The following is a 23,142-nucleotide window of genomic DNA, read 5'->3' as shown; positions in this document are numbered from 1 at the left end:
GAGCTCGGGGCTCTGAGGGTCTTGGGCCCCCAAGTGTCTGCAGCACAGGGCCCTCCCTCCGTCCCACCGGCGCCCAAGTGCCAGAGGGGGCCTCCTCTCCTTCCCTGCCCGCCCACCTCCCCTCCACCATCAGCCTGGCGTCCGAAGCCTTTCCAAGCGCCACCTCGCTTGTCCTGCTCCTGCCGGCGCCCAGGCTCTGGGCAGGCGCTGCTCAGCACCCCGCGCTGGTTGCACCTCCCGCCTGGACGTCCTTCCTTTTCTCAGGTAGGGGCCGGGCCCTACCTAGGCTGCCCACCCCATCTGGGTCCTGCTGGATCTCTAAATCCCAACTCTGGCTCCAACCCCCATCTTCCTGTAGGTTTGTTGGCCTCTCCCAGCTCCCCTGGGCCCTGGTTTGGGCAGAACCTGGGCCTGAGCCACCAGCACAGCCTCGGTCTCCCACGGGGCTGGGCCTAGGGCTTGTCTCTTGGAGAGCCAGTAGGAGAGGGGTGCTGCCCCCATGGGCCCCACTGCCTGCCCCTTCCTCGGGGTCTCAGGGCCCCTATCCAGCCCCTCTCCAAAGTGTCCGTGGTGAGCATGGAGATGCTGGAGGCCCCAGGTGGACCCCAAAGTCATGGGGCTGCGGAACAGTTGGTGTCCACCTGGACTCTGTCCAAGGAGTCCAGGTCAACAGGTGTGCAGCCTGCCCCTAAGGGCAGAGCCCCTCCCTAATAGCCCATGGGTTCCTTGGGCTGAGCCCCCAGTGGGTGCAACCTCGGAGTCCTCAACCCTCCCAGAGGAGGATGGGGCCGTTGACAGGAGGAGGTGGTAGGCCCTTTGCAGACCCCGCTCCATGACATCACACCACTGGCAGCCAGTGGGAAGTGGCCAGGTGGGAAGCCCTGGGAGCCACCCTCATGGGGCCATCACTAAACACAGCTCTAGTTCTGGGGCACTGGGGGCCATCCCCGTTTGTGCAAAGTGGCTGGAGGCAGTTAGGGGCCCACGTTCATGCCAAGGCCTTCTGCTGAGCCCTCTGTGACACAGGGTGGGGTGTCCATGTCCTCTCTCTGGCCTGCAGTTCCTGTGGAATGGCCCGTTGGCCGGATTAGCCGTCAGCTCTGCCTGCCTGCCGGTCACATGTGCACAGTCTGCACGTAGCTCCGTGGGAAGAAGCCCACGCGCCCGCAGGATCGGCCCCGCCACCAGTGGGGGTCTTGACGCTCCAGGACCTCGATGATGTCCCCGCGGCGGAAGCTGAGCTGTGAGGGGTCCTGGGCCAAGAAGTCAAACTGGGCCTGGGCAAAGCAGGCCCGGGACGACTGCAAGGTGAGGGAGTGGTTAGTGGGGCCGTCAGGCGTACTGCCACCCTGCTCTCCCTGCCGAGGTCCCAAGGGAAGTGACTTGCTGCAGGTGGGGAGGGGCCTCAGGTGGCACTGGAGTTGAACTCTGCCTCCGCCTCCAAGTCCAGATAGTGGCCACACCACCCCACGGGCGTCCTGCTGCCCACGCCCCTGCATGTCTGCTGGGCAGACTCTGCATCTACATGAAACAACACGGCTTTCCTGGTGGCCCAGTGGGACTATAGGGCTGGTGGGTCAGGGGACCTGAGTCCTGGTCCTCTCTCTCTGAGTCTCATTTCCCTGGCTCTGCAGCAGCCATGATTACTTTGACTCCAGGCCATGGAGCCACAGGAATGGGCTTATAAACTGTAAAGTGAGTGCAGCTAAGAGTGGAGTTTACTGCTGTTGCCCTTGGTAAGATGTTGAGGGCGAGGACTGTCACTCTGAGCTGCTCTCAGCTCTCAGGTCTGTGTTCCAGTCCTATCTGAGCCACATGTGTGACCTTGGGTATGTCCGTGTCCTTTGTGGGACTCGGATTCCCCACCTCTCCGTGGTAGCTGGACAGGGGTGCTCTGCCCGGCACTGCGACTGTTGCACCCAGTGGCCCGGCCCTGCCTGCCCCACCAGATATCAGTCTGAGCCTGCGGAATCCCATCCAGGTGGACGACAGAGTCAGCAGAGGCCGTAATTAGCGCTTATCTGCCCAGGAAGGAGGAGGCGTCCTGGGCCCCGGGGAACTGAGCCAGCTCCAGCGTCGCCGCACAGGGTGGGTGCCCCACAGCCCAGGCCAGAGTGAGGTGGTGGGTGTAGGGGAGCCCTCAGTCACCCCCAGCTCTACCCTGCCTCCCTCACGCTTTCCCAGGCAGAGCTGGCCCAGGCAGTGAAGAGGAGGAGGACAGAGGTCTGGCAGGCGGGGCCCAGCTGGCGAGAAGAGTCCCTGAGACTGGGAGCTCACGGCTGACCTTGGCCCTCAGGGCTGGGCAGAGGAGGCCAACAGAGGATGCCCTGATGGGGTCTGCCAAGGCACTGTTTGACTGTCCTGGCATAGCAGACCCCAGGGCTCATCCTACTGGGTAGAGGGGAAACTGAGGCCCAGTTGAGGGATGAACTGGCCCTCAGGTCACATGGTGAGGCTGTGGGGGGTGCTGGGAACAGGCCAGAGCTGGAGCTTCTCTGCAGCGCTTGTCAGCCCCCTCCCCAAGCCTTGGCCATGCTCCCCATCCCCTCTGCAGAACCCGGGTGCCAGTGTGGCAGGGTCTTGGCCTCCAGCCCCAGGTCTTTCCTCTGGAGCAAAACAGCATGTGGAGCTAATGACCCCATTGGCTGCTGTCGTCATCCTAATGAGAGTACGAGCCAGTCCTTGGGGCCCCTTGATGAAAGGGCTGGCTGGCAAATTGCTGTTATGGTGAGGACAAGGGGGGGACAGACCCCACACACCCGGTGGCTGGCCAGGACCTCACCCACGAGCGCTCACACTGCCCCCACCCAAAGCCAGCTCCGATGGGAGCAGAAACCAGGACGAAGCCTACTGGTCTGTGTCCCTGGGGAGTCACATCAGTCTCTGAGCCTCAGTTTCCTCATCTATACAATGGACACGACTAGGCTTCCAGAGTACAGAGACCAGCTCTGTGCATGGTAGCCAGTAGGCTCAGTGGGTGTCAGTACCTTCATTCATTCATGTGTGCCACACACTATTCCAGGAGCTGAGAACAAGCTAGACAGTTGCCCTCGTGGAGTTGCCATTCTGTTCCTTCCTGTTTTCCCCTCTCCTCCCTTCCCGCCCTTGCTGTCTCTCTGCAGCACCACCAGAGTAGCCTCTGCAGCCTGGGCTGGGCCCTCCTCCCGCAGCACCGGCTGCTGGGGAAGGAAGGGCAGGAGACTGCAGAGGCTCGCACAGGCCACCCCTGCCTCCCCCTACCTCCCCCTGCCTCCCGCCACCTACCTTGAGCACTGGCTCCTCATCACACAGGAAGATCTGCCGCTTCTTGGCAATGGTGGTTGTGCGGTAGAAGTCGACCAGCTCATTGAGGGAGTTGAACTTCTCCTCCCACAGGAAGTACTTCCCCGATGCCTCGCGCAGCACCTTGAAGTGCTGCACCTGGTCGCCGTAGCTAGGGGAGAGGACCCATGGCCACTTCAGACCATGGCCAGCCTGGCACGGTCCCAGGTGCCCCATCTCACCACCACCTGGAGCCAGGCCTTTCACGGTGAGTCCCGGAGTCAGGAGAAGGGGCGGGTGGTGCAGACCCCACTGACCCAGCCCCACATAAGGCCCGGGAGCCCCTCCTGGAGACGGCATATGGGGCCAAGCCTGTAGGCTCTGGCTCGGAACACTTTCTTGCTGTGTGACCTTAGGCAAGTCACCTAACTTCTTGGAACCTCAGTTTCCTCATACTGATAACATCTCCCTTATGGAGAAGTGCACAGAAATGCTGACTGTGGCTAACTGGCAACGTTAGATGAGTAGCTCCGAGTGAGTGGCGCTCAGATGCGCCTCCTCCACATCCCTGTAACATCCCCCGGCTTTGACATTCTCTGCCCTCCCGGCCCCACCCCGTCCCCACAGTCCCTGGAGTGGGAGTGAGTGGGTCCTAAGAGCATCACTAAGGCCTGCTGGTGTGAGAAGAGCTCAGGTGTGTTGGATGCTTCATGTGCCCCCCACAAGAACACTCTATGGCCCCCATTGCCCTCAGGGTAAAGTCCTAGCAGCTCAGACTCAAGCTCTGGCTCTGATTATGTGTCCAGCCTGGTTTCCTTTATATCCCCTCTGACGCAGTCAGCGGCCACTTTCTTTCTCACCTCCCGTCTTCGCCCAGCCTTCCCGCCCACTGCCGCCAGATCGCCCAACTGAGGAGACAGCCTGCTCTCCCAGACCGGCCAGTGGGCAGAGCTTGTCCTGGCTGGGACTGGGCAGAGGGACCTGCCTGGTGCCTGTCGCACGCGCGGCATGTCCCTCCCAGGACAGGCCGCGCAGGGCTGGGACTGGGTGGTGCTGACGTGGCTACTGTGACCCCTCCCCCGCTGCAGGGAGGGCTGGGCCTCCTCACAGCCAGGAGGAGCAAATAGGGGCCCTCGTACAGTGGGGAAACTGAGGCACTGAGTGCAGCTGAGACCTGCCCAGAGCCACACAGCAAGAAAGGTCAGAGCCGGGGTCACATCTGAGCTCACACAGGTAGAGTGTTGCCTAATGTGCTCCTCAATTGATTATTATAGAACAATAGCAATAATAATTATTCCAATTATGGTATTAATAGTGTCCCAGATCTTCTCATTCCAAGTCCAGTTCTACTGTGCCCTGTTCCTACCTGGGCTGTGTCCCCCAGGAGGCCCCCCTTGTCCTTTCTGCCTGGCCAGACCTTAGCCACCCTTCCCATCCCGACAGTGCCCGGCTTATAGCCAGGCCCACCTCTCGGGGCCTCGGTGTCCTGGCCTGCCAAAGTGGGGGAGCACTGGGGCACCCCTCCCAGGCGAGGAAGACCTGGGGCCCTGTGGGGAGAACACTGAACAGCTCCAGCTCCCAGCCAGGAAGGGGCCAGTTTCAGAGCCCCAGGAAAGGTCCCTGTTCAGGTGGCTGGTACAGGTGAGAGCTGGGGAAGCCTGGGGACCTATGGGTGGGGCGAGGCACAGGGGTGCCCAGCACGGCCCCTCAGCCTCCTGAGCCACAGGCTGTGGCTCATTTTGTTCACATTTCAGGCGAAATGAGATCCAGTCCTGTGTTCAGACACTTGATGGTACACACACACACACACCCCTCCTGCTTCTAAATTAGAATTTGGGTAAGCAATTTGGATGCAATGCTCTTGCAAGCTGGGGTTGGCACGTGCCAGCCCCTGGTCCCTGCAGGCCTATAGTCCTCCTGAACAAGAGGGTGGTGTCCATCACCCCCAGCTGCCCAGACTGCTGCTCTCTGTCCCAGCCTGCCTGCAGTTCAGCTCTTCCTGTCAGCTGTGGGGGCTGGCCTGCAGCTTCACTGACAGTTTACAATTAAATATTGAAGACAGAGGTTTGTTTAAGATAACTACCCTCCAGTCTGCATGAAGGATAGGGCAAAGTGGGGTTCCCCCTGCCCTGCCCAAGTCAAGGGGCCCAAACCACACAGGACCTCTCTCTCCACTCTAAACACGACTCCAGGTCTCTGTACCTCTGCACACACTATTTCCTCCAGTTGGAAGAATTCTTCTCAAACTCCTATTCAGGCCTCAAGGTCCAGGTAAAATAGCCCAGCCTCTAAGAGTGTCAGACCCCCTCAGTCAGAGTCAGGAGCCTTCTTGGGTCCCTCAGCGCCTTATACAGCCTTTTTGTAACCCGCTGCTCATAGTGACTTGCAGACTAGACAGGGAGAGAGGCCGGAGTAGGCCCAGAGGGTCTAGTCCACATCAGACTCAGCGACTGGAGCATCCCTGCCCAACCCTTAAGTCCCCATTGGGACGCTTTCTTCTTGAAACCCCCTTCTGTTGGCTCTGAACTCAGATTCCCACCCTCCAAGTGTCCGGACCCTGAAACTGGGGCTCTGGCGGCAGGCCCAGTGCTCTAGATGTGTCTGGCTCTCGGGGCAGCTCAGCCACAAAGGGAGCCGGTTCTCCCCTCAAGGACAGAGGCTGTCAACCAGATGGAGCAATGATCCCCAAACCTGAGACAAAGCCACTCACATGCCCTCGGCAGGCCTTGTTCCCTGTGACTAAGCGCTTGTGTTGTCAGCCGTGGACGGTGTGTCCGCGTGCCCGCGATGCAGAGGAGGGCGTGCAGGCGGACGGGTGTCCCCTGCCCTGTCTGGCCTGCGGCAGCCTCCCAGAGACACCTCTGAGCCCCGTGATTCCTTAGTGCCACACTCTAATGAGCTCGCGAGTTCCTAGGTTTTGGCCGCAGTGCACAGGGAGGAACATGGCTCCGAGCTGTGGAGTGAGGAGCCCCACAGCTGGGCAGGCGAGAAGCCGGAAATGGGGATCCCAGCAGCTCTGTGTTTGCGGCCCCCAGTGCAGGGGCAGAAGGCCCTGTCCCCGGCCAGCCCTGCAGAGAAGCCTGGGGTACAGGTGGCCGCGTTCCTCTGGGTGAGGGGGCAGAAAGGGTGTGACAGATTTGAATGAGATTTCAACCCCAAATGACCACAACTTTGAACATTTTGGTAGGGGCTGCCTTCTGGGGCCTCCCCAGACCTCGACCCAGCCCCACTCCCAGGCCCTCCGGGGCCTCAGGGCTTGCAGGAAGAGCTGAGTCTCAGTCTACGGGGGCTGGGGTGGTGTGTGAGGAGACAGGGGCTGTGCTGGCCCCTGCGCTGTCAGAAAAACCCTAAGGACCAAGTCAGGCCTCACACTGGCAGCAGCCAGTCCTGCCCAGCGGGTTTTTCTGGCCTGGTGGCAGCAGCAGCAGCAGCAAAGGTGACAGACAGTGGCAGCCCAGGGATGAAAAACAAGGCTGGGGTGGGGGTAGGAGCCAGGGCCTGGGGACCCACCTGGGCAGAGGCCTGGGTGCTAAATGCCTGCTGGATGGTCTCCACTGGACATGGCCCCTCTCTGGCCTCAGTGTGCCCATCTGCGGAAAGGGAGGGTGGAGTAACCCATGCTGCAGCAGCCAGGGAAGAGCATCCAGCTGACTTTAGGGCGGGGCCCGGTGGGGACAGAGTCCGTGGGTTCTGTGGGTCTGGGAAGGTGGGTAGGAGGCAGGCCAGGCCTGTCAGGGCACAGAGAGCCAGTGGGCACCAGCTCTGCTGTTCCTTGCTGTGTGACCTTGGGCAAGTTACTGTGCCTCTCTGAGCTTCAGTTCCCTTACCTGCAAATGGGCTTCTGGGGATCACGCAAGTTTCCGCACTTACCCCCGTCTTTGCTGCACCCCCCGCGCTTTATTTTCTCCAAAGCCTTGATCATAGCCCAAGATTCTATATAATTTACTAATTGCTTATTGTCTGTCACCCAGTAGAATGTGAGTACCTGAAGACAGGAAACTTTGTCCTATATTGTTGGTGGCTGAATCCCCAGCACCTGGGACAGAGCCTGGCACACAGTAGGTGCTCAGTGACCAGATGGGCAGAGCAAATGCGTGTTCGTTGACTCCAGGGTACCTCTGGCTGGAAAGGAAGCAAAACACTTCCCTTGGGGACAAACTCATTTGTAGCAGAAGAGTCCACAGTACTCTGGACAGGAAGGTAGGGCAAAGTTAGGTGCCCAGGACTTGCACACCAGCCTTGGCCCCCGGCCCACCAGCCAGCAGCCCAGACAGGTTCCCTGGAGGTGGAGGGGACAGACCTTTGTAAACTCATAAAGGGCAGCTGCCTGTGGCCACTGTCACTCTGTGAGGCAGCAGGAGGCCCATAAACTCCACCTCTGACAGCTTTATGGGGCTTTGCATGAGTGTGCAGGAGATGCCACGCATAGTGGGGTCAGAGTGCTCACATGCCACGCCAGCAAGTGCAGAAGAGCTTTTTTTTTTTTTCAGTCAGAGGGCAGAGTCTCACTCTGTTGCTGGGGCTAGAGGGCTGTGGCGTCAGCCTAGCTCACAGCAACCTCAAACTCCTGGGCTCAAGCGATCCTCCTGCCTCAGCCTCCTGAGTAGCTGGGACTACAGGCATGCGCCACCATGCCCGGCTAATTTTTTCTATTTTTAGTAGAGATGAGGTCTTGCTCTTGCTCAGGCTGGTCTCAAACTCCTGACCTCAAGTGATCCACCCGCCTTGGCCTCCCAGAGTGCTAGGATCACAGGTGTGAGCCACCGCGCCAGGCCCAGAAGAGCTCTTACACACGAATCTGCCAAGCTGTCGCTTTCTTAGATGGCCATTGGGTCACAGAGCTTCACGGCATCTGGGGTCACTGTCTCCACATCATAGATGAGGACCAGGCAGTCCGGAGAAGGCCAGCACCTGCCCGGGGTTACACAGCAGGCCCAGGGAAAGCCAGGTTGAGAAGTAGCCCTGCCTCCCTGTGCGGCTGCCTCTCCTCTGAGAGCCCTGCATTCACGGGCAGGAGACAGGCTAGAGGGATCCCTAAACCCTCCTCAGCACGATGTGTGGTCCTTGGGGGTTCATACAATGATAATTACTATGACTGGCACTTACTATGTGCTAGTCCTCACACTGAGCACTTTACGTCGATGTCCATTTTATAGATGAGGAAACCTCAGAGGGTAATTTGCCCAGGATTATACAGCTAGCAGGTGTCCGAGCTGAGACTGTTGCTCAAAATCCCATATTCTTAGCCACGTGCCCCATCTGAGTCTCAGTGTCCGGCTCAGACCCCTGCTCAGTGGTCATCCAAGAACTATTGCAAGGCCCCATGAAAGATGCGAGACCAAGAGGGAACAGGCCCAGGAGCCCTGGCCCAGTGTGGCAGAACCAAGGGTCAAGGGCGCCACCTGGTGGTTCACGTGAAACAGCTGGCGGAACTCAGGAAGCTCTGGCCGGTTCTGACCTTGGGCCCTTTGGCCAGGATGCTGTGGGGGATGTGCCAGGATTTCTGAGAGATGCTCTCAGATCCCTTCCCAGGAAACGTTGGTGGCTTCCCTGCTTGAGAACTGCTCCCAAGACCAGTCACGGTGGCTCACATCTGTAATCCCAGCACTTTGGAAGGCCAAGGTGGGAGGATCGGTTGCTTGGGGCAAGGAGTTTCAGATCAGCCTGGGCAACATAGCAAGACCTCGTCTGTACACAAAATAACAATAGCTGGGCGTGGTGGCGCACACTTGTAGTCCAAGCTGCTCGGGAGGCTGAGGCCAGAGGATCATTTGAGCCCAAGAGTTCAAAGCTACAGTGAGCTACGTTACCCAGACCCACTGCACTCGGGTCTGGATAACAGAGAGAGAGACCCTGTCAAGAAAAGAAAGAAAAGAAAAGAAGCCGGGCGCGGTGGCTCACGCCTGTAATCCTAGCACTCTGGGAGGCCGAGGCGGGTGGATCGCTCAAGGTCAGGAGTTGAGACCAGCCTGAGCAAGAGCGAGACCTCGTCTCTACTGAAAAATAGAAAGAAATGATCTGGACAACTAAAAATATATATATAGAAAAAATTAGCCGGGCATGGTGGCACATGCCTGTGGTCCCAGCTACTCGGGAGGCTGAGGCAGAAGGATCGCTTGAGCCCAGGAGTTTGAGGTTGCTGTGAGCTAGGCTGACGCCACGGCACTCTAGCCCAGGCAACAGAGTGAGACTCTGTCTCAAAAAAAAAAAAAAAAAAGAAAGAAAAGAAAAGAAAAAAAGGAAGAAAGGAAGGAAGGAAGAAAGGAAGGAAGAAAGAGAAAGAAAGGAAGGAAAAAAGAAAGAAAGAAAGAAAGGGAAAGAAAGAAAAAGACAAAAACTGTTCCTTAGTACTGCCCATCTTCTCTCCTGGTCAGACAACTTGTTGCTATCCAAACGTGACGCTCACTGCCCCACCTCTGGGTCTCTGCACATGCTGTTCCCTGTGCCCGTCACGTCCCCTCCTCTCCTCGTGCACCAAACACCTACTCATGCTTCAGGGCCCGGCTCAGACGCCACCGCCCTGGTGCCGTCACATGTGGAAGGTGTCTGTCGTAGAATCTCATTTATTCTGTGTCTATTTCCCCACCACACTCCTCAGGTTTGACTCCTGTCCCCGTCCTGCCCTGTATTGAGAAAACCTGCAGGACTGACGTATTTGGGTCCAACGCCTCCCCAGCCACTCTGGCTCCAAAAGTGGCTTGAGTCCCCCGTGACCCTGCTTTGCTGGGTGACCTTGGGCCAGACCAGCCCGCCTGGCGGGCGCCGCTCCCAAGAGACGACCAGGCCCCCGGACAACCCAGCTGCACTCAGAAAACCTTGCTTCCTGCCTCTGTGGAGGCAGCAGCTCCCTGGGGGAAGGGCGCCGGGCTGGGGGTGGGGGTGACCCAGCGGGGACTCCAGGCTCTAGGTGCCCACCATGGGGGTGGGGGGGGCAGTCAGGCTCGGAGACTCACAGCATCTTTCCCCCACAAATGCCAAGGTGCCTCCGTTATTAAGATGGGGCAGTAGAGGCTCAGAGAGGGCCAGAGCCTCTCCTGCCCCTCAGAATAACCAGCCTGCTCCCAGGGGAAAAGGGAAGTGAACAAAGCTGACCGGTGGCGCAGCTTGGGGGGCTCAGGGTAGTGCCGGGGTTGCAAGTTCTGCCCCCGGAGCAGCCTTTCTGTCCACAGTGGTCCTACCCCTGGCGGTGCCTCCAGGCCCAGAGGGGGAGATGCCACCTGGCAGGGCCAGCAGGGGATGTGCTGATCCCAGGCGGGACGAGCTCATTTCAGAGACGGACCGGCTGACGACACACAAGGGACAAGGCCCTGGCAGAGCCCGCAAGGCATCAAGTTGGACCTTTCCCAGCAGTAGGAGCCTGCACGTGGGCCATCACGGCCCCGCCCATCTGGAGCTGCGCAAGGACGACGTGGACAGTCCCTCTCCAAGTCTTTCATCCTCTGTGTCTTGGGACCCCCCCAGCGCCAGCACCGGTCACACTGAGTCTCCCCACCCAGCCCGGTGTTAACCATCCAAGTGGGTCCTGTGTGTGTTCGCTCATCCTTTACAAAGTCACGGAGCCATCAGCTCAGAATCAGCCCAGTTCTAGGAAATGGACCCCACACAAGCCACAGAACACCCTGACTGGCCACCGCCTCTCAGAGGCCACACTGCCCTTCTCTGGGGGCCACCCCTTCCTTCATCCTTCACCTCCTGCCTGGCTCCTCACTGGCCTCCCTGCTGCCACTCTCACCCCAACGGTCCTCCCTCCTCACAGCAGCCAGAGGGATCTGCTGAAAAATGGAATCTGATCGTACCTCTCCCCTGCTCAAGACCCTCCATGGCTCCCTACTGCTCTGAGGGAAAAAGCCCAACCTCCTTTTCAGGCCCTGTGTGGTCACTGCACATGACTCTCACCCCCACCCCCGCCCCTTGCCCACTCTGCTCCAGCCACGCCGCCGCCTCTGGGTTCCTACGTGCCCTAAGCGCATTCCTACCTCAGGACCTTTGCTGTTATTGTCCCCTCTGCCTGGAAGCCTTTCCTCCCGGGTCTTCGTTCCCAGGACCAGGGCAGCCTCCACATCCTAGTTCAGAGCTTTGCTCAGATGCCACCTCCTCTGAGAGGCCTTTCCTGACCACCTTGGTTCATTCTGTATTTACATTTTCTTGTTCACTGTCTCCTCTGAGATTTCAACCCTTAGGGCAGCAACTCTGTTTTTTTCAGTGTTGCTTACCAGCTCTCAAGTAGCCTGGCACGTGGCTCAGTCAGTAGTCCTTGAATTCACGCATCTCAATCCTGACCTTCTGGGCACTGGGAGCAGGAAGGACAGAGACCAGCCAGGGGGCTGACCCTGGCCGCCACCCCCACTCCTCAGTCACCCCAGTTATGGCCTTTGGGGTTGGAGTCTGTGCTGGCCAGAGGCTGCAGCACCACGGCTGAGGAGCCACCCTACCCCAAAGCCAGGTGTCCCCATCACAGCTACCCTGCCTCAATGCCAGTTGCTGTTCTAATTGCTTTAAATGTATCAACTCATTTGTTCCTTGCAATACCTTATTCTACAGGTGAGGAAACAGGCACAGAGAGGTTAAGCGACTTGCCTAAGCTCACACAGCTAGGAAGTGGTAGAACCAGAGTTTGAACCCAGACAGCCTGGCTTCAGGGTCCACCCTCTCAACTGCATCACCATAGTATGGGAGCCTATCTGGGGCACCTCCTGGACACCTGCCCTGAGCACCTCAGCACTCTCCTGCCCCCAGTCTCTCACCACATCAAGCGGTGGCATCGTCCTCCCCCGATGAACCTGTGATAGCTCCATACCGCTCATAGAATAAAGTCTGGACCCTTCAGCCTGGCACTCGAGGCCTTTGCACGGCTGGCCTGGGCCTGCTCTCCCAACACGCCCCCACTGCTCTGGGCCGCACCCTGGGGTGCCCAGACCACTGCCTGCCTCCAGGCCTCTGCTCAGCTGCCCCACCCTCACTCTGTGAGCCAGCCCGGCCCCCAGGCTCAGCGCAGATGCTGCCAACCCGCCCACCCTCCTCCGCACAGCCCCAGTGGCCAGAGCTCACTTCACGGAGATGGAGAACTCCCCCGGGGAGCTCTCGCTCTCTCGGATCAGGAAGGCTCCCAGATGGTTCCGCTTCATCAGAATCTCTTCCGCCAGCTGCCGGGAAATCCTGCCCGAGTACCACCTGTGGAGAGAGGGGGCAGGTGACGGCAGGGGGAGGTCGGGCTCTCAGCCACCACACCCTCAGCCCGGGGCCAGCTGCTTGCATCATTGATCCTCACAGCAGTCCTGAGACATGGGAGATATGATTGCACCCATTTTACAGATGGGGAAACTGAGGCATGGAGAGGATAAGTGATGTGCCCAAGGTCACACAGCTGAGGCAGGCAGGAGCTGGAACATAATCCCAGTGTTTGGGCACCTGAGCCCAGCCTGTCCCACCACACCAGCAAGCACTCAAGTCATAATCCAGTAAGTCGAAACCCAGCCAAACTCAGTCTAACTTTTCTGTTTTAGATGGTAGATTCTTTTTTTTTTGAGACAAGGTTTCACTCTGTTGCCCAGGCTGGAGTGCAGTGACATGATCATAGCTCACTGCAACCTCCAACCCCTGGGCTCCAGTGATCCTCCTGCCTCAGCCTCCTGAGTAGCTAGGACTAAAGGTTCATACCACCGTGACTGGCTAGTTTTTTTTTTATTTTTTGTAAAGTCGGGGTCTCTCTATGTTACACAGTCTTGAACTCCTGACCTCAAGTGATCCTCCTGCCTTGGCCTCCCAAAGCACTGGGGATGGTAGATTCTTAAAAGTAAAAAAAATATATAGCTGGATATGGTGGCTCAGGCCTGCAATCCCAGCACTTTGGCAGGAGGATCACTTGAGCCCAGGAGTCCAAGACCAGCCTGGGCAACATATCAAGATTTTGTCTCTTAAAAAAAAGTCAAAAAATATATTACTATAAACAGGTGACAAAATAATAATAATGGCTTCATTCTAGTGAGAAAACTTTCTTCCTTGTACTCTTTCCACAGATGCACGGACTCAGGCCACCTGGACTTTTTCACAGCTACAAGTTACTTTTCCCTCTGACCAAGCAGAACTGGGTATATGGAAGGTGCCTGGTAAATGCTTAGACTTTTGCAAGACCCCCAGGGTCTGGGGGTGAAAGGTGGGATCCAACTTCCCTCCAGTCCTGCTCTTGCTGTGCGGCTCCAGGCAGCCCCTGGCCTCTCTGGGCTTTAGCTACCACTATAGACTGACTGTGTCCCTGACAAAATTCATAATTTGAAACCTAATCCCCGATGTGATAGTGTTCAAAGGCGAGGCCTTTGGGAGGACGAGGAGCCCCCATGAATGGGATTAGTGCCCTTATAAAAGAGGCCCCGTGAGGACACAGCTGAGAGGCTCGGCCAGCTGTGAACCAGGAAGGGGGCTCTCACCAGGCGCCGAATCTGCCAGTGCCTTGATCTTGGACCTCCCAGCTTCAAAGCTGTGAGCTCATACGCCCCCAGCCTAGGGTGTTCTGTTAGAGCTGCCTGAACATGAACAGACAAGACACCCACCATCAGCGGGGCTAAGTGGTCTCTGTCTGGCTCCCCAGCTCCAGTGCTTTAGCCCAGCTTGGGCTCTGACCCCTTTACTGTTCAGATGGGGAAACTGAGGCCAAGAGCAGCCAGAGGTCTCATGGTGGGACCAAGGGCCGGGCACAGAGCCTTGGTTTCCTTTCACTCCTTCAGCAAATGCTTCCTGAGTCAGACTGAGCTTGGCACAGGTGGCAGATGTCAGGCGGGACTCTTCCTGTTGTCCCAGGACGTTAGCCAGCCTTGGACCTGAGAGCAGATGCCGCTGGTATCCTGCCTGTACCCTTGCTCTCACCTCTATGGCTCAGCACAAACTCAGGGATTCTGCCCCAGGGCTTTTGTCTGGCGCCTGACTTCCTTGGCCTGTGTGCAGGGCGGGCAGAGGCCCCTGGGACATTCTCAAGTGATGACTGGCGGGGGCAGGTGGGCAGACAGCCAGCGCCCCGCCCGCAGGGGGGATGACTCGCAGGTGCGTGTTCTGCACTGTCTCCCCTGTTCCCCGGCCAGATCGAGCTGCAGTTGCCCCCAGCAGCAAGGACATCGACGACACGCCCCACTGGCTCCTTCCCTGTCTACTGCCTACTCCTAAATAAATTCCTCGTCCTCACATTGCGTCTCAGGGACTGCTCTAGGCAAGCCCACACGCCAGACACGAGATTCTAGACTGCTGCCACCAGAGCTGGTGGGGGACCCTCAGCCCACACCATGGTGAGGGGAGGCAGGGACCGTGGCTGCTGAGTGTGGGAACTCAGGCGACCATCTGGAGAGCTCAGCCTGGGTCTCACGGAGTTTGGAGACCTGGGGGCTGTGGCCCAGCCAGCCTGGGCAGTCTCGAGGCCAGAGGCTGGCACTGCAGGCCGGGCCAGGATGGGAGCACCGGACCCAGGGTCAGGGGTACCAGGGAGGGGAGCTGCTGTGAGCTCTTCTGCTAGGAAGCCCCCAGCTCGGTCCTGCTGGAGCAGCGCCCAGTGGGGCCCTGGGTGGGAGTTTCCTAAAGGGCCAGGTGTCTCCGAAAAACCCACAAAAACCCCACAGAAGCATCAGTGTGTGGGTGGCTGTTGCCCTCACAGGGTGTCACAACTGCACACTCCAAGGAGGCCCCTGCATCCCCCGCCAGCCCTGTCCCAGTGGCCTAAATGCTGGGGGTGAGAAGAAAGCACTTCCTAATGCCCCCAGGCCCAGCTCTTGCCCCGACACCAGCGTCACTCCATTTGTGGCCATCTCACATTACACTGTCCCCATTTTACTGATGTGGAAACTGAGGCCTAGAAAGGGGCAGAGAAGCTCCTCCCCTTACCACCCCCATGCCTCTGAAATTGCACAGCAAGTCCAAGGCCTGGACTCTCCCCCTGCCCCACCCCTGTCCTTACGGGCTTTCCTGCCCCCTCCTGCCAGGCCAGCCCAGGGCTCACGCCACTCAGCTGCAGTCTCGCTCCACCGCTTGCCAGCTGTGTGACCTGAACGAGTCACTCAACTTCTCTGTGCCTCTGTCGCCTTATGTGAAAGATGGTGATGCTAATTCTCACCTCATAGGGCCCCTAGGAGGATGCGCGAGCAGCTGCGTGCAGGTGTTCGCTGCTCCCCCTACATGTCCCTCTGCTCGGCTTGTCCTCCGCCCTCCCTGGCAGACTCCTACTCTAACTTGCAGGCCCAGTGGGCTGTGCCCTTCCTCTAGGAAGCCCTCCCTGACCCTCACAGGCCATGCAGCAAGGTCAGGTCCTCTGTGGCCACTGCCCGATGAGGCTGACTCTGGAAGTACTGGGACTGTGTCGCGCCCCTGCCCTGGGGCTCCTGAGCAGGCAGGGGTGAGAGTGGGTGCTCAGGAAAGGAGTGGGCCTGGCATAGGCACGAGGCCTTCTGGAGCCCCAGCCCCTCCCCACCCACGCACCCTGGGGCTTTGTGCGTTGAGTCAGGTGTGGAGCTGGAGTTTCCCCGCTGCTATTTTGGGACCAGAGCAGGTGCTGAGGTTAACCAGGAACACATCGGGACTCCGCCTCAGGCAGGCTGGTCAGGGGTCTGACCCCGTCCCTGCTCTGTCCCAGGTACAAGAGGCCGGCGCTGACCCCAGGGGCATCGGAGGCTCCCAGCTGGCTGCTAGAGTCTCACCCCAGCCACTGGCGTTGCTGTGCAGGCCTGGCCCAGCGCTGCCTCTTTGGGCATCTTTTCTCCCCACCAGAGCGAATGGAAGCCCCTGCTCAGGGCTGCTGGCAGCTCTGGGCCTTCCAGCCTTCCAGCCGTTGCCACACAATTTCCTCCCCCTGAAGGCCCCGCCCCGAATGGCCAGCCCTCGGGGATTGCGTCCACCCCGTCCTGCCACCTGGACATCGGCTTACAGATGCCTAGGGGCCGGGCCAGGCTTGTGGCCCTGGGCTGGACCCTCCATCTCCCTCCCTTCTCCCGCACCCCTTCCTCTCCCTGAAGGTCAGAGGGGCGGAAACCTGCCCGGCTGCACACAGCCGCGAGGGCATAGCGGGCTGGGAGCCCAGGCAGAGAGGCTGGGGACCTGAGTGGGGCAGACCATGCCCAGCACAGGAAGCCAGAGGTGGTGGCAGCTTTGGAAATAACTCAAAGACAGATAAAGGCCCCTCAGCCCTGTACCTCCTTTCCCGTCCACCCCACAGCCACACATCACAGTCCCAGTCTGCCCCGCCAGCCTGCCTGGCCCTGCCACCAGTGTCTGTATCTGAGTCCTTCCCCTGCCCTAACAGCCCCATAGCTCCCCACTACCCTGGCCCTGGCATTTGAGGCCATCCTTCCAGTCCCACATGCCACCGGTTCTCTCTCATTGCTTTCTCTTTGCTCATCCTGATTCTTTCCCAGGAATGCCTTTCTCTTTTCTACTTAGCCAGCTCCTATACATCCTTCAAAACCTTATCATTGCCACTTCTTCTGAAAAGCTTTCCCTGGTTAATCACCTGAATGCCTGTCTTCCCATGTAGTATTTTCTTTATGTCCTCTCTCCCCGACAGAACATGGCTACTCTTGACCCCTCTGTTGTCCAGCATCCCCCCGGGCTAGGACCCCTGGAGCTGTGTTTGGTGAATGAGTAAGTGGCTGTATCTTGGGGCTGCTTCAGCTGTCATTTAAAGCATACCCAGTTGGTTTCTTGCAGGTTTCTTGGTGACCTATTCCTGTCTGGGGCTGGACTCTGCCCCAGACATTCTCAGGGCAGCAGTGCTGGATGCCATCTGCTGAGAGCCCAATCAGGGACTTCTTGGGGCCTGCAAGTCCCCAGGACACCTGGGCCCAGACAGAACTTTCACTCCACCCTGGTCCCAGACTCTGCTCTCAACACCCAGTTTGCTCCCACATCCCAAATGCAGGGCCTGCATAGTTTGTTCGCTGCCCAGCCCTCCACCCCTCTGTCACCACCCCCACTCCCCAGCCCCAACTCAGGGCTGAGTCAGCCTCTCAGAGAGAGCTTTAGAACAGATTGGACAGTCTGGACAGATTAGAGCTCAGCCCTCCTTGGGTTACAGTTTCCTTGGGAAACTGAGGAACAGAGAGAGCAGGGACTCGCCTGAGGCCACAGAGCAGCCCGTGGCCCAGCCAGCTGAGAGCCCAGGCTCTCTCCTTTCCTAGGGCCCTGCTGGACATCCTCTGGCAGCCAGGTTCTCAGCGTTAAAGCCTGGGCTTGCCCTGACTCTGCCACCACTTTGGGCAAGCCCTCAAGTCTCAGTCCCCTGTCTCTGCTCAGGGTGGTGGCTTCTGTGTAGACTGAGGCCCCAGACAGATGGACGGGCCCAGGAGTGAGGGAGCCCCATGCACAGAAGAGATGCCGTGCCCCAGGCCTCCACAGGCCGCTCAGCTCAGCCTGGGCCAGGCCAGGTGGGGACATACAGCCACGGGGCCTGGGAGGGGGATGGCAGCCACTCACGGGTGGGGCTTGACACGGATGTAGTTCTTGGGGATAAACCCCTCAGCACCCCGGAGCTCGGCCTTGTACCAGTTCTGGTCATCTTCCATGTTCAGGATCTGTGGGCAGGGGACACAAAGCCACTCAGTTATTGAGAAGGGACAGCTGTCACCTGCTGAGATCCCGCTGCACGCCAGGCCCCAGGTGGACTTCACCCACAACAGCTGCTGCACCCAGGAAAACTTTCACTCAACACAACACAGAGGGCATATCTCTCCTGTCAGTCCCGGAACAGGCTCTAATGTTGGCTGGGGGCCCTGGGACAGGGTCCTGCCACGGGCACAGGGGCTGAGTCAGAACCAGCTACCTGAGCCCACAGTCCTTCCTGCCCGTTCCCTGGCCCCAGGACAGTCCATCCTAAATGGAAGGCTTGGGGTGGCTGGAGCTGGACCCTCAGGCTCTGCCAATCAGATCCCCGGCAGACTGGGAGGCCTTGACGAGCAGAACTGGGGACCTCAGTTCCTGAGCTGTGCCCCCTGAACACGCCATGTGCTGAGCCTTGGGGTGAAGGTCGGATGTCCCCAGGAAGATGAAGGAGCCCCAGCCTGAGCCCAGTGACTGCAGTCTCTTGCATTTAAACAGCCCTTCAGTTCAAGCTCAGGGGTGACGATTCAGTGGGGGGATCTCAGGCACTGGGGAGCAGACAAGACAGAGAGCCCTTTGGGCTGGGATAGGCTGGTTCTCAGGCCCTGCCTGGTCTGTGGTCCCCTGGGCTCCTCTTCCACACCCCTGAGGCCCCCATCGCCCCCACGTGGGCCAAGAGGAACTGAAATAGCCAGAGCGGGTGGGGAGACGCTGCGGTGGTCAGTGAAGCGACCAAAGCGGGAAGCGGGTCAGGGCTGGGGCTGGTGCGGCACGAGGCTCTTTCCTCCATTCCCCGGGCCACTTGCCCAGCATCACCCCGATCTTCATGCAACCCTTCAAGGTGGACATCACCAAATGTTATTTTACAGATGACGAAACCGAGGCCCAGAGAGGGGAAGTGACTCAGCCAAGGCCACACAGCAGGGGAGAGGCAGAGTCCATATGGTCAGCCAGGACTCTGAGCCGGGGTCTTTGGCTCAGCTGGTCTAGGGGGGCCCAGCCCACCAGTGTTCACCCCCAATCCACCTCCTACTTTGTCTCTGGACCTAAGCCTGAGGGGATATCTCTCCTGTCAGTACTGGAACAGGCTCTAATGTTGGCTCAATCCCAGTGGGGATATTTGTTGAGAGAAAGAGTTGGGTAGAGAAGACCAGGGGCTCGGGGCAGGCCGACACAAGGGCCGCAGCTCGGGCAGTGGGATTTGGCCAAGAGCAGCTGGGGTTTGCTTCCTCGGGCCAGGCCCTGTCTGCCCACTGGGCCAGGCTGAGCCCTTCCTTCCTGCCCCACAGCCCGGGCAAGGTCAGAGGCCCCAGGGACAGACGGAAGCAGGTGGCTGACTCAGGAAAACTTTCACTCAACACAGAACAAAACAAAACAACTCCCCCAACCTAATGAGAAAATTCGGCCAGTAGGCCGCCTGCCATGGCCGGGCTTCAAGGAAGATGCCCTGAGGCCTGGGGCTCTCGGCCACTCTGCTCTGACGTTCTCTGTGGCCTTGACACCAGCGTCCTCATCTGTTAGATGGGCGCACTTGTGGCCTACACGGAACGTGGCAGTGCCTTGTGGACTACAAGGTCCCGTGTGGACACAGGAACATGACGAATCATATTGATCCCTGTTTTTGTCATTTCCCTTTCATCTCTGCTCGGAGGACCCAGTAATGCGCTCATTGGTCACATGGCTTCATTCTTACTGTTTACGTTGTTCAAAAGCCTCTGAGACACGGGAATGCCCAAGAAGGAGAGAGACAGCTCCTCTCTGGGGAACTATCACCGCTTGAGGTGAGACACGCCGTAGCTTGCCCCGGCGAGCCTTTGCCCCTGCAGTGCCGTCCAGCCAGGCTGCGGCCCCGCTCACTGTCCCGTCCGATGTGTCACTCGGCAGCTGTTTACTAAGCGCCTGCTGTGTGCAGACACTGTGCTGGGCCCTGGCGATACAGCGTGGAACAAGGATCTCGCATTCCAGGGGGTGGAGACAGACCATGAACAAGGTAAGAAACAGGCCACGAGACAGTCAATGCAGTGGCAAGTGCTCCAACAACATGCATCAGGATGACACAGATGAAGACTGCCTGGCTGGGGCAGGGAGACTGTCAACACGGGGCAGATGGAGTGGTCAAGAAAGGCCTCTCTGAGGAGGCGGCGTCGGGGCTGAGACCCGAATTACAAGAAGGAACCTATGGTGAGATGTGGGGAACAGTGTTCAAGGCCGAGGGCACAGCCAGCGCAAGGTGGGAGCAAGTTCTGTCCCTGAAACAGAAAGAGCCAGGTGGGTACAGTGGCTCACACCTGTAATCCTAGCACTGTGGGAAGCCGAGGCCAGGAGTTCAAGACCAGCCTGGGCAATATAGTGAGACCTCATCTTTACAAAAAAATGAAAAAGCTAGCTAGGCATGGTGGTGCACGCCTGCAGTCCTAGCTATTCGGGAAGCTGAGGTGGGAGGATCGCTTGACTGCACTCCAGCCTGGGCAACTGAGCAGGTCCTGTCTCCAAAAAAAAAAAACAGAAACAGAAAGAAAGGAGCTGGAGGGCATAGTTTTGCCTACTACTGAAGGCTAAATCACGCAAACTAGTACCATCTTAATGTGGCCAGGCTCTGAGTCAGGGCCGCTGTGTGGGGACCAGGCTGGGGGCCAGAGGACAGCAGGAGGCACCAGCGAGCTCCTACACCAGCCCGGGAGAGACACGGACACCCAGACTGGAGGAGGGGTGTGCCGGGAGGTGTGGAGAAGGGTCAGAGTCGGGGTAGCTTTTGCCAGAGTTATGGACAAGATGCAGTGACAGGCTGTAAGGGGCAGGCCAGAGAGCCCAGGGTTGGCTGTGGGGGCTCTGCACCGTCGACCTTCCTCGTGGACACGTCCAGGAGGCTGTGGGCACCCTGAGTCTGGGTCTGGGGTCCAGGCCGTCCGTGGAGAACAAGGGTGAAACTGCCACCCCCATCTCCTCTCCAGCTGGCAGCAGTGGGGTACCGCGCACCCAGAAATGCTTGGCCGTCGCAGAGGGAGGCTTTTTACCAGGGAAGGGACGCTTGGGGCCATGTGTCCAGGGTGAGACCACGAGCCTCTGAACTTTCATCAGAGACCAAATCCAGATTTGAAGAACGGGCTTCGCTGTGGCTCCTCTGCAGCAGTCCTGGCCCACAGGGGGCGCTGCACGGAGACGGGAGCCCCAGCTCAGCCCCGCCCCCTGCTGGGAGGGGCCGCCCTGCAGGGAACGGCAGCTCGACATCACATGACATTTTTGCTGGTTACAGAAAGCGGTCCAGACTAGAGTGAGGCGGGAGAGGCACCTTGGTGTAACACTGAAGGGGACGCCAAAAAAAGGTACCAAGATTAAATAATATTTTAATGCAATATATTAAAATCAGAATGCAAAAATCTGAATATGGGCATTAGTTACTAACAATGTATCAGTATCACTCATTAACTGTAACAAATGTGCCTGTTGCATAGTTGCATAGATGGTAACCACATGGGAAGCTGGGTGCCCAGACGTGGGAATCCCCTGTGTTACCTTCCAGTTTCTCTGTAAACCTCAAACTGTTCTGAGAAATAAAGTCTATCTAAAAGTTAAGGCATCCACTACCCATCAAATCTTCAGTACAGGCGGATGTGACCTTGTACTTGCACATCCCTGAGAGCGAAGGCGGCACACCTGGCCCTGCAAGGACCCCCGCTTATTAGCAGAGCACCCAGGACAGAAAGAGTAAAGACAATGCACATCGCTCAGGGCCACCTCCCGGGAGCAACAGCTGCAGGCTTAGCAAGACTTTTCTTTTAAATCTTTGTTCTACGCACAAATCTGGCGGTGGATGTCGGTTTTCCCACGAAGTTAGTATCGATCAATTATCTGTGCAGACATTCGCACTCCGCTTTTTGCCACTTAATGTTATGTCATAAACGTTTTTATGTCACTAACAGCCCTACAAAAGTAGCATTTTCAGGGGTTATCTAATCTTTTGTACCACCACCCGGCCCTGAGTCTGTGTGGCTCAGACAAACTCTCTCGGCACACTCTCCAGCCTCTGCCTGGCCCCAGCCCAGCCTGCCCCGTCCCTGTAGGAACCAAACAGTCTAATACTCATTGCTCCAGTGGGGAGACTGAGGCCCAGGGAGGGGCAGTGACTTCCTTAGGTAAGTAAGTGGCTGCTCCAGTGCCCAAGTCATGGCATGGCCACCCCCTGAATCCTGAACCTGGCCCCTGGGCTCTGCTTTCACATGCAAACTGTGTGTGTGTGTGTGTGTGTGTGTGTGTGTGTGTGTGTGTGTGTGTGTGTGTGTGTGACCCAGGCTAGAGTGCAGAGGCATCATAATAGCTCACCACAACCTCAAACTCCTGGGCTGAAGCAATCCACCCGCCTCAGCCTCCTGAGTAGCTGGGACTACAGACACGGTTCACCACACCTGGCTAATTTTTCTATTTTTTGTAGAGACCAGCTTTCAGTCTTGATCAGGCTGATCTTGAACTCCTGGCCTCAAACAATCCTCCTGCCTCGGCCTCCCAGAGTGCTAGGATTACAGGCATGAGCCAATGTGCCCAGCCACATGCAAATTTTAAAGCAAGGACGTCTCCAGACAGATATTCCACAGACCCACCTTCCTCGACCATCCTGAAAGACTGCAATGTCCATCAAAAGTGTCCCAGACAAGGAGAAATGAATTCTGGTATGACTCCATTTTCCTTTTTCTCCACAATACTGGGAAGCTCATCCTTGACGCTTACATCATAGCTACTTTAGCCCCACCAGGTTATCGCATGTACTTATTTCTTTCCTAAGACCTCCTCTCTCTCTCCCCCCTTCCAGCCCCACAGTATCTGTCGCTCTCTCTCTATCAATCATTCTCTGTCTCAGCAATTGTCTTTTCACATTTTCTCCCGGAAAACTGGGTGTTGATGCTGTGGTAATGTCTCCTTGAATCCTCACAACAGCCCCTAAGGAGGGAGCATTAATTACCTCCCCATTTCCTAGATGGGGAAACTAAGGCTCAGAGGGAGGAGGTGGATTGTCCAGAGTCACGCAACCACTAACCGTAGGCGCGGGGCCTGTCCTCCAGGGACCAGACTCTGTTTGGGGCTGTCCTGGGCCCCGTTCTTAATTCCACCCCCACTACATGCAGGACCAGCTCAGCCCGGCTCCAGCTCCCTTACCTTGAGTGTGTCCCCCTTGTTGAAGGCTAGCTCATCACTCTCTGTGGCCTGGAAGCTGTACAGGGCCACCGACTCCATCCTGCTGACCCCCGGTTCCCGCAGCTGGGCTCGGAGCAGGCCGGCAGCTTCCTGCTTCCTCTGCAGTCGAGGACCGTCTTCCTTTGCTTT

The 23,142-nt window shown here is 58.1% G+C and overlaps 1 protein-coding gene across 1 annotated transcript; it reads right to left on the bottom strand.

The window, feature by feature from the left end:
• Positions 1–115: 115 nt before the first annotated feature.
• GRAP (GRB2-related adaptor protein) lies at positions 116–23,086 on the bottom strand. Its single transcript, XM_012660664.1, has 5 exons — positions 22,975–23,086; positions 17,704–17,801; positions 12,310–12,432; positions 3,265–3,433; positions 116–1,301 (listed from the first exon to the last, which is right to left on the bottom strand). Exons 1-5 carry the CDS (start codon positions 23,050–23,052, stop codon positions 1,116–1,118), a joined length of 654 nt encoding a protein of 217 aa, XP_012516118.1. The 5' UTR covers positions 23,053–23,086; the 3' UTR covers positions 116–1,115.
• Positions 23,087–23,142: the final 56 nt, after the last annotated feature.

Source organism: Propithecus coquereli, unplaced genomic scaffold, assembly GCF_000956105.1.
Source record: "Propithecus coquereli isolate 6110/MARCELLA unplaced genomic scaffold, Pcoq_1.0 Scaffold672, whole genome shotgun sequence".
NCBI classification, from domain to species: Eukaryota; Metazoa; Chordata; class Mammalia; order Primates; family Indriidae; genus Propithecus; species Propithecus coquereli.
This window is presented reverse-complemented; position numbering and strand designations above follow the sequence as displayed.